The sequence below is a fragment of the Numenius arquata genome, chromosome 11 (genome assembly GCF_964106895.1).
Source record: "Numenius arquata chromosome 11, bNumArq3.hap1.1, whole genome shotgun sequence".
In the NCBI taxonomy this organism is placed as follows: domain Eukaryota; kingdom Metazoa; phylum Chordata; class Aves; order Charadriiformes; family Scolopacidae; genus Numenius; species Numenius arquata.
Genome location: NC_133586.1, coordinates 33,667,229 through 33,677,949, shown reverse-complemented (window position 1 = coordinate 33,677,949; position 10,721 = coordinate 33,667,229). Strand labels below are relative to the sequence as shown.

General features: G+C 58.4%; 1 protein-coding gene across 1 annotated transcript in view; it reads left to right on the top strand.

Annotated features, from left to right (window-relative positions):
• Window positions 1-2,385: 2,385 nt before the first annotated feature.
• PPARGC1B (PPARG coactivator 1 beta) overlaps window positions 2,386-10,721 on the top strand; it is a 51,002-nt gene continuing 42,666 nt past the window's right edge. The window contains exon 1 of the mRNA XM_074155578.1: window positions 2,386-2,469. Within this exon, the coding sequence (XP_074011679.1) occupies window positions 2,386-2,469 (84 nt within the window). The remainder of the gene's footprint in view (window positions 2,470-10,721) is intronic.

Sequence of the window (10,721 nt, the reverse complement as noted above, 5' to 3'; positions counted from 1 at the left end):
GCAGGCTGGGCTCTGCTTTCCTGGTGCTCCTCCAGTGCCTCTGGGCTGCCCGGCCGAGCCCACCGTGTGGGTCACTGCTGCCAGGGTGGGCACCCCATGGCCCCGCGGGCTGCCATCAGCCAGCGACTGGAAAGGGCTTGTCTTCAAGGAGAAAGGAGGAACTGTGCTTGCACGCACACCAGAAGGGAAAAGGTATTTTCCCGGCTGTGCATGGCTTGATTTTATAACACAAGTAATTTCACAAGTAATTCCCATTAATGGTTACTTCCTATTTGAGTACAGCTGGTATAAAGGAAATCACGAGATACTCGAGCAAGAACCTCGCCTTTTGTGCAACAAATTCCTCCCAAAAGACTGCTTTTATGGTGAGGCCTTCCAGTCCTGCTGCTTCCCCTGACGGGGCAAACGTCCCTCCTGTCCTCAGCTCATCTCCTCTCCCCATGGTGTTCAGCGCTTGCGTCTTCTGCAAAGGAGGGACACGGGGTGGGGGGGTGGGGGGGTGGAACGCACTCTGGGTCACCGGCCAGCAGGGTCAGCTGTGAATTTGAGTCTCGGTCTGCAAGGAATAGCACATTCCCCAGAGGAAGGCAATTTCCTTCCCCGGGCCCTTCCTCTCCCTGCGCCGCAGCCCGGCAGCGCCGTGCTCTGTGCCGTGCCCGTGGCGAGCTGCAGCCGTGCATCCCGGCCACCGCGGCCCTGGGCCCAGACCTCCCACCCAGGGGGAAGAGAAGTTTCATTGCTGGTGAAGCAGCTTGAAAAGCACTTTGGGTAACGGTCTCGGCGCTCTTCCTTTGAAAGAAAAACAAGGCAAGACCACGGAGAGGCAGCAAGCCTTTCCCACCAGAGGAAGAATCGCCTTCTGTCAGAGCCCGGCGCAGTGTTCTCCGGCTGGATCATTCCACATGGCTTTGCTTCATCAGCTGTTTATGCACCAAGCATCCCACAGGCCCGTCTGAGGCATCTGAGGGGATCTGAGGATCTGGAGCCATTAGGCTGCAGGTGTTGCCACTCGGTTGGTTGTGTATCAGCTAATTCCGGCTGCAGCGCCAAGCCCTGCTCTTTCCCATGTAATTGCTACGGGTAAGTAAATAGAACATTCATGAGATTTTTGGTCCCATCATTAATTATTTCTGAAAGGGCTTTTAGCACACGCCTAAAAACCCCAGACAGAAAATTGACGTGCGTGACATCAAGACACTCGCAGCAACAGCGGGATGAGCGTTGAGACAAAAACGAGGGAAATCTGAAGACTTTTCTCTCCTTGTTGCTCTCAGCCACCTGGCCCCAGCCCACTGCAGACCCACCGAGCCTGGATGTGACCATCGGCCCGACAGGCCTCCCCCAGGGTTTACATATCTCAACTCGGGGTGATCTAGGGACTGTTGAGTGGTGCCTGGTGATGCTGAGTGCCCCCAATTTTAAGGGCTGGCACATACAAGGTGTGCATGGCACTGCTTAAAGCAGGTGCTCTGGGTAGGTGCATGTCCTGGGGGAAGGTGATTGTGTCCCACATGTGGCTGCAAGCCCCATGGGGCATTCTGCAACCATAGGTGTCCCCAAATTGAGCCTGGATGTGACCCTCAGCCCAATGCACTGCACTCAGGGTTTATATATCTTAACAGGGGGTGGTCTGGGGACTGTTGAGCAGTGCCCGGTGGTGCTGGGTGCCCCCACTTTTAAGAGCTGGCATGCCCTGTCCCTGGAGGTGTTCAAGGCCAGGCTGGATGGGGCTTTGAGCAACCTGGTCTAGTGGGAGGTGTCCCTGCCCATGGCAGGGGCGTTGGAACTCGATGATCTTTAAGGTCCCTTCCAACTCTAACCATTCTATGATTCTAAGGTGTGCACAGTGATGCTTAAGATGGGTGCCCGGGGTGGGTGCGTGTCCCGTGGGAAGCTGCTTGTGCCCCACATGTGGCTGCAAGCCCCCGGGGACACTCTGCAACTGCAGCTATATGTGCCCCCCAACCCGCCGAGTCTGGAGGTGACCCCCAGCCCAACATGCTGCACTCAGGGTTTCTATATCTGAACTTGGGGTGATCTAGGGACTGCTGAGTGGTGCCGGGTGCCCCCAACTTTTAAGAGCGGGAACTTTAAAGTACACATTAAGGTGGGTGCCCGCGGTGGGTGCGTGCCCCGGGGGAAGCTGCTTTTGCCCCACGCTGCAGACCCCACGGGGCACTCCGCAACCGCGGGTGTCCCCTCCTGCCCCCTGCTCCCTCCCACTCCCCCCTCCCCCCCACTCCCTCCCCGACTCCCGCAGCCGGCGGGCGGGGGCTGCGGGCGGCTCCGCCCCGCCGGCCGCCCGGCTCCCCGCCGCCGCTGCCGCCGCCGCCGCCGCGCCTGCTGCATGCTCGGTGCCGCCTCAGCTCCAGCCGGAGGTGGAAGATGGCGGAGCCGGGGCCGGATTGCAGCTCTCTGCTCGATGAGGATCTCTCCTCCTTCGTCTTCAGTTACCTCGCTGACAGCCAGGTAGGGAGGGCGGGGGGGCTCTGCTGTCCGGCTCCCCCAGCGCGGTGCAAGCCGGCAGACTCCCCCTTCCCGGGGCACCTGGGGGAAGAGCCGGTCCCCGCACCCCCCCAGAGGGGGGGGGGTGCGGGGACCGGCTCTTCCCCCAGGTACCCCGGAGGATCTGGCGGGGGTCCCGTTTGCTCCAGGGATGCGCAAAGGGGGGACGCGCGGAACCCTGCCGCCCCCGCGGCTCTCTCCGCGCCCTTCCCCGTGGCTTCGGGGCGGCCCCCGGCGCGGTAGCAACCCCGCAGCCCCGCCGGTGCTTTCAGCACCACTCGCACGTGGACTCTCCCCCCCCCCCCTCCCCTTTCTGCAGGGAATTTTTTTTTGGGGGGGGAGGTGGGGGGAGAAGTTGATGGGTTGATGGGTTTTGCCACCCATATCCCCTTTGCAACAGCCCCCCCCCCCCGCTGCAAAGGTGGGGAGGGGGATGCCGCGGTGCAGGGAGGGGGGGGGGAGGAGGGGGGGTGGGGGGGTGGGGGGGGATCTCCGCAGGGGGCTGCGCGGTGGGGGCTGATAAGAGCCGGGCTGTGGGATGAGTCATGCCGAGCGTCAGTTACACGCATACGGGCTGGGATCTTGGGGGATGGAGGTTTGGGGAAGGAGGGGGGGGTGGGTGTGGGGGGGGTGGTTGGCAGGGAGAGGGGGTCTCGGTGCTGCGAGTCAGCGGCTCCAAAATCTGGATGGGCTCCCTTTTGGACAGAGCTGGGGATTAAAATCAGATTAAGGCTCCTTGGCAGCTCCCGCACGATCACGAGAGCGAGCCGTGCTGGCTATAGGGCTTGCATGCTTTTCCATTTTGGGGGGTGGAAAAGAAGCGCTATACAATAAGCCGGGCAGTAGCAAAGAGCCGTGACTGATCTGGAGCACAACCGCGCATTTCCCGGTCGGATTGATGAGGCTGGTGCAAGTGGGAAGAGTTTTCTGTAGTTATATATCATCCCTCCAGCCCTTCACTTTCATAACCACGGATTACAAAATAGCTTCGATTGTGAAGCTAGCACATTCATCCCAACCCTTGCTCTCTCACCAGTTTAGCTCTGGGATTGCAAACAGCGGGAGCGTGTGCGCAGGGAACAGGACGGGGACTAATCCTGCTGTTTGGGTTCAAAACAAATAAGGTCTCAAGACTCGGCAAATCAGATTTGCCCCTGGTGCATGTGCCAGACAGAACCAGGCAGGTCTTGCCACCAGCTAGATTGATGTAGTCCCAGCGCCTCTCCTCGCATGCACCAGCTCCGGAGTGCTCCGGCTTGCCAGGGGACCCGGGCGGTTTGCTGGGGGCAGAGCAAGGGGGAGGCGGGAGCTTCGGTTGCTAACGAAGAGCTGCTGACAGGTTGATTACAGCAGAAGGGTCAGGAAGGGTGAGAAGTGGGCCAAGAAGATTTTGTAAGCGGTTTGCGTTTTCTGATTTGGACGGATTTATTATTGCTGGGGGAACGGTGGGCTATAGAGGAGGAGGCAGGTTGTGTGGGATGCCATCCCCGGGCGGTATGACAGGATGGCTGCGGCTCCCCCCAGCCCCCTTGCTCCCTGGGCAGGTGAAAGTTCCTTGGCTCTACTTCCCTGCAATAACCGGCCTGTTCTCCACGTGCTTAAGGTGAGATGAGAAGCTCCTGTGATTGCAGCACGCGTCTCAAGGCTTGTTTCATTTTGCTTTTTTGGTCAGCGTTTGACATGCCAATTTAGGGATCTTATTCCAAAAAGGGACTGCTAAGGGGGGAAAAAAAATCCTGAGAATTGTCATTCTCTGGTGCAAAATCACCACCATGTTGTGGACATCCCCTGCAAAATTGGGGACTGCGAAATGGCCTGTGGTGAAATAAGACCATTTTTATGGCATCTCTTAAAAATATGGCTTGCTGTGCTGGAACTCTTTTTTCTCCCCCTCTCCCACACTGCTCTATGTTGGAGGGAGCAGAGCAGGTAGCGCACAGAGTTAGTGGTAGGCTGACGTCTGCGGGGGTGTGATGTGAAGAGCGGCAAAGGGATCTTCGCAGCCCCGCTGCAGGTTCCCTGGGCAGTGGTGTGCAGCCTGCATTCACTCTCCTGCCCCGTGCCTGCTTCTGAAAATTGCATTTCCTCTCTGCCCCCACGTGCGCAGAGGGGTTAAAGGCTGGGGCAAAAAGGAAAGAAAAAAAAAAAGGAGAAAAAAAAAAAAGTGTCCCCCCCCAGCTATGATTTGCATGCATTTGCTTAAGAAACGCCTGAAGTTGTAAGCGCGTGTTGTGCTTGTACCTTAACCTGTGATGAAACTGCGGGGAAGGCTCCAGCCCTGGCTGCTGTCACATGCCTGCTTTATAACTCAGAGCGGGAGGCGGTCCCGGGCTGGCCGCTGACGTCTCTCCCCAGTACTACTGTACCAGCCTCTGCTTACAACTGGGTTACGGACTTCTCAATGAAGCCCGAAAGCTGCTTCCGCAAAGTCCCCAGTGCTCCACCACAAGATCAGATTATCCTGGGAGGCTACAGTGTCAGGAGGCCATGAGATCACGAATATTAGCCATTTCCTTCGTGGAAATCTTGAGGAACTCTGACTCTCCTCCTCTCTCCCCCACGCTTGCTCCTCCCCAGTCCTTGCTTTCGCAGTAGGTTTCGAGAAAGACGCAGCTGGGTGCGTGCAGGTGCCAGGAGATCCCTTCCTCTCTGGTGGAGGAATCCTTGGGAGGGCTCTTGGGGAGATGGATGGTGAAGGTTTGGCATGGATATTCGCATCAGTCCCTTAGTTATGTGGGCTTGTGCTGAGGATGCCTGCTAACCTCTATTTACATATCGAGGACAGCGATGATTCACGTGGTACCTGCATTGCTACAGAAAGAAAATCAGGGTTCTTCACTTGGTATCTGCCTATCTCCTGCCAACTCCTTTTCCCTTTTTAACGACAACAAAAAAAAGATGATTTTGTTTTGCTACAACTCGAAATGTGTCATTTCTGGGCCCGCTTGATCCATTTTGTGCAACTCTGCCGCTGAGAGGTCTGAAGCTGGTTGTAGCTGGTTGGTCTGCTGGCACCAGGTGCTGGAGAGTGCAGCCAGGCAGCTCTGCCGAGGACGGCGCGGAGTAGCCGGCGACTCTCAGCATCCCCGCCAGAGGCAGGAGCAGTTTGACTCTTACGCTTCGATTTGTTTAAAAACCCCAAACAAAGTGCAGCAGGGGGAAAAAAACCAACCCAAACCCAGGCTGCTTCTGGGAGAGATGCTTAAAGATCACATTAAGTGAAATACAATATTCCCTCTTTAACTTCTCAGCCTCCTGCTAACAGCTTAATCCATTGATGAGTGCAGGAGGCACAGTGAAGCCCTCGGTGAAAAAGCAATGCATCGGGTGGGTTATTACTGTTAGTAACAAAGTGGAGATGCATCCCTAATTTTATAGCCCTCAGTGAGCAGACGGATATTCTGCTTTTTCTGCGGCTTGTCTCTCAGAGGTTTTTGGGAGGGGAGTCTGGATGTCTGAGACAGCCCAAGGGCCTGTGCAGAGTGTTATCCTCAGCCTGGCTGCATTGCTGCAGCTTGGGTCAAAGGGCTGGAGCATCCCCAGGGCTGGAGACCCCCCTCGCCCTCCCAGGGCAGCTCTGCTGTGGCACGGTGGCTGTTACCGAGGGTGGCAGTTTGCAGAGGCCACGCCGGTACCTTTGCGAGGTGGGGGGCGGCGGTTGCTGGGGGTGCCGGCAGGCGCCCGCGCCGCAGCGGTGGCTGCGGGAGATGGTGAGCGTGGCGTGCTGCTGAGCCTGCCGCTCCGAGCCGGGAGAGAGCAGCGGGAGGGAGGAGCGGCGGGGGGAAAGGAGGGCTACTCTGAAATCTGGTCCCTTGGAGAGCCTCCTCGAACACCCGCCCGCTTTCACCCCCTGACTTTTGACAGGACCCCCTGGTGTTCCCCACGCTGGCCGGGCTCCGGGGTTGCTCCATGCCATGGGCTTTCCTCCCTCCTGCCTGCACATCCCTGCCCCGGTCTCATGCCGTAATGGAAAGGCACATCTCCAACAGGTGAATAATTAAGGTCTTAACCTAGTGCCTCCAGCAAAGGGAGCTTTGTGAAGGAGACGGATCTCTCTCCCACATTAACCTTTCCAATGTCAAAAGCCTCTTTGTAGTTAGAAACTCCACTTGCTCTGGCACTTCAGCACTGTCGGTTGTCCAGTGAAAAATGCCTGGGGGATGCCCTTCCTGCCCCAAACCCCTTCCTGCCTTTGAGGAATGGGTCCCGTGGTCCCCAGCACGAGGCTGGGGACAGGGAGGCTGTGGGATAGCTCCTGGCGGGCCATTTGCTGTGCGGCCAGCCACTGTTGCCTGCCAGTCTCGAGGAGCGGGAGCCCTCCAGGGTCTGAGATTTCTCTTGCTGGGGTCGGGGGCTGGCTCATGGCAGAGCCCCATGTCTGTGTTCCAGCAGGCAGAGTGCCAACAAGGGCATGTTCTTCCCTGGCCAGCATGTGCCAGCACCCACGGGAGCTTGGGGATGTCACCCATCCAGCTGGGGCAGAGGCGGTGTGTGGGGACAGCTCGTGCCTTCGCTGCCTGCGGGGCAAACGCCACCAAAGCCACCGCTCCTTCTGCCTGCCCATGGCCTTGGGGAGATGGCGTCACCGGGGTAAGGGCCACCGTCCCCGCAGGGCACTCTGAGCCTGAGCGCCCCGTGGGGCTCTCCAGCACGGAGGGGGCCCTGGCTGTGCTGGGAAAGGGCTGTCCCCAGAGATAAGGCTGTGCTTGGGAACATGCATGTTGTACTCCCTGGCCACCACCGAGGAGCCGGGGCAAGAGAAGCCGGGGACACGAGATGCCTGCAGGGGTTTGGCTGGCAAACCCGTTTGCTGAAGGAATAGGCTTCGGGCTCCCGCAGCCGAGCCCCGCTCCATGGCAACCCCGCGCGGGCTTATATTTCTCGTGACTGCTTGGCAGCCTCAAGTGATTTAGCAGAGGGGGAACTTTGTACGCGCCGGAGCCGCCGCTGCCAGCGCAGCCGTGCCGGGCCAACCGCCGCCGTCCCAGCCACGTGGCACTCGTCCTTCCCAGGGGGCACAGGCTGGGGCAGCCCCTTGCCCGCACTCCCGGAGCGGGCAGCCGGCTCCCCTGCCTGCGTGGGGTGGGCAGGTTCCCACCATCCGCCTGCTGCCTGGCCAACCACCCTCTTGCCGGTGCCTGGAAGAGGATGCTTTAAGCTGCCTCCGCTTGTAGTAACGAGCCGGAGACTAAAGGTTGAAGTTAATGGGGTGGGTGGTCAGGTGAGGTAATGACCTACTTCCAGGGGCAGCCGCTCCATAGGCACTGAGTGATGGTCCAGCCAATGTGTTTCCCTTCCCTTATCGCTCGGCTGTTCTGCTCTTCAGCACTTTTCCTGAGCTCTGGCTCACAATTTATTGTTTATTTATTTATTGGGTTTTTATAATGGGAGCTTCCAAGAAATGCCGAAGGACTTTGCACAGACCTGGCTGTGCTCAGGGTCTCTTCAGCCCTGTCCTTACCCTGCTCCGTCTCGCTGCACCTCCCCAGGCTTGAGCTGCTGCTAATTGCTACGTTAAACACGTGCACTTCAGAATTAAGGCAAGGAAAAATAAAAGCTGCAGATCTCCTTTGGCCCTGTAAGAGCTGGAAACCCCCGGGGAGGGGTTCCCCATGTGGCAAGTCTGGTGTCTGCTGGTGGGAGGTGTGGAGACTTGTGGCAGCCCTGGGGGCTCTTTTGCATGGCCCCATCCAGTAGCCAGACTAACCTTTGATCGTTGCCGGCTCCCGGGCAGCAGTGTGGGGCTTAGGGAAAATGCTTTGCTTATCTTGCATCCCTGCTGTCCCCAGGCGAAGCCGGTGGGTGCTGGGTGCCTACCCATGCCTCCCCCTATTTGTGAGCCAGGAGGGCTCTGTGGGGGAGGATGCTCCTCAGTGCTGTGTGCCCAGGGAGCACAATGAGGATCCTGCTGAAGTATCACAGGAGCTTTTTATACCCTCCTGTGCGCACCCACCCCTCCCACGGCACCCTGCCCACCCAGGCAGTGCACAGGTGGGCATTTGCCTTGGCAGCTGGGAGCAGGATGCCTCTGCCCTTGGGGAGGGGGAGCCTGTGTGATGGGGGCTGCAGCAGGAGAGACCCCGGCGTGCCGGGAGGGCTGATGTGACACTTCTCCCCTCCCCTGGGACAAAGCGGTACGTGCTTTATATGGATGTTTTTCTGCTGAGGTGGCGGAGGATAAAACGAGTGCCTCGAGCTCTTGCAGCGACTACGGTTGCAGGGCAGCGTATCTTTACTGAGATGCATTTTCTAAATTCTTCCTCTGCGCCGCTTCTGCGCCCTGCGGTCGCTGCCTGCAGCGGCAGGGACCACGCCGGCCCCAACGGCCCCTTCTGCTGAGCCAGCGCCGATGGCCGGGCTCCCCCGTTCCTGTTTCAGTTTGTGGCAAGTTCATCGCTGCTGTCGCTTCTGCTTCCCCGGCCTTTGTTTGGGGAGGCTGCAGGACCCCAGCCGACCCCGGCATGTGGGGCGGCGGGGCGAGGGGTGTGGGAGGTGTCATCCTTTCCCCCCGCCAAAAGCTGCCTTCCCCACCTAGTCCCTGAGGAACCCTCATTTCCTAATTTTCGTGCACATCAACAGCAAGGAAATCCTGTGGCGGGGGGAGATGGAGGAGAGAGGGCAGAGCATCCCGGCGCAGGCGGGGGGCTGAGCGGCAGCGTGTTGGGGCAGCCGGCTGTGCCCTGCGGACGAAAGGAAGCCCAGCTGCCTCTAATCATGTTTCTCCTCCTCCCTCCTGCCCGGATGAGGGGGGACTTGCTGGTTTCTCTGCCTGCAAGTGACAGCTGGGGACCTGGTTGTCCTGCCACAAGGGGACCCGCTGCCGGAGCAGCCCCAGCTGTCCCTCAACACAGGAGAGCTGCTGCTGGGAGCAGGCAGTGTGGTCCCTGTCCCCCAGCCTTGGCAGTCTTCTTGCTGAGCCCTTTTTTCCTTCATTTTTAGCCAAAATGCCTAGATAGGAGTAAGTTAGGTGATGCTTTTCTATTGAAGAAAGTGCAAATGTAGCTGTGGAGTGTTTCAGGAAACATCCCAGCGGGACACTGCCGTGACCCTTTGCACGCACACGAGACTGAGCTCCAGCCAGCGCCGCAGCAGCCAGGCTGGGTTAGAGCGAAGAGCAGCACTGACTGCAGCCAGGGTGATGGTTTTACACCCGCCTGGATAACAGTGAGAAGCTGGAGGTGTAAAACATCGCACTCGCACAGCTCCCCTTGAAGATCAAAGCAGGGGCAGGCTCCGGCTTCTCTGTCCCCTGCAGAGGCCAGCTCCTCTGCCAGCATCCCGTGCCAACACCGGTGGGCGCAGGGCTGTGGTGGCCACGGTCCTTTGGCTCCTCGCAGGTGTCCCAGGCAGACCCTGCGCTCTCCGGGCTCGGAGCGGTGTGCCGGGGGGATCGGTCCCTGCCTGCCGGGCCGGCAGCACTAACAGAGGGCAGGGCAGGACACAGGGGCTGCGCAGTGGCTCGTACCAGGCGAGCTGGCAGTGCCCTTTCCTGCCACACAGAGGTTGCTCGCTTGGCACCCAGCACGGCGGGGCCGAACTTTGTTCCCGCTCAAGTCCCTCTCTCCCGATTTCCCGGGACTTGCACAGCACAGCCTCGCTGCAAACGTTTGCAACTTCCGTGGCCCTTGGCTTCCAGCTAATGAAACTTTGCATTCCTGTTGACTCCCTTTAAACGGCGGCTGCTTAGCTGCCTTCCTTTCCCCCGCTGCTCCGGGGCCTGCAGCCCTGCCTGCGCGAGTTGTGTGTGGCTCGGAGCCACCTCCCAGCATCTTAATGACGGGAGGATTTTTAAACCTTCCTTTGAAGAGCATAAACCCCAGAGCTCTGCATAGCTGGAGATTTAAACCAACTAGCATCGTTTCTCCTTGCGAGCAAGCTTGCACACAGATAGTCACGACCTAACCGTGCTAATAATGAAAAGAGAAAACTGCAAATGGTTTTCTTAAAAAGGAAGTTTCTGTCTCTGTGTGGGCCCCGCCAGGAGACTGGAGCATGTGGGTTTTGGGTGCTAAAACCCATTTCCCAGGTAACAGAGCTCAAGCCTGTGAGAACTGTGTGGTTCTTTGGTTTTCTCAGGCTGAAAGGTTGGATGGTATTTGAGCTGCCCTTTTTTTAATTTTTTTTTGTGGCCATGTCCTTTTAGGAAGAATAAGCATGTCTATTTATATATATTTTGAAAATGAAAGCATGTGGTACACGTCCCCAGAAACCCTTGT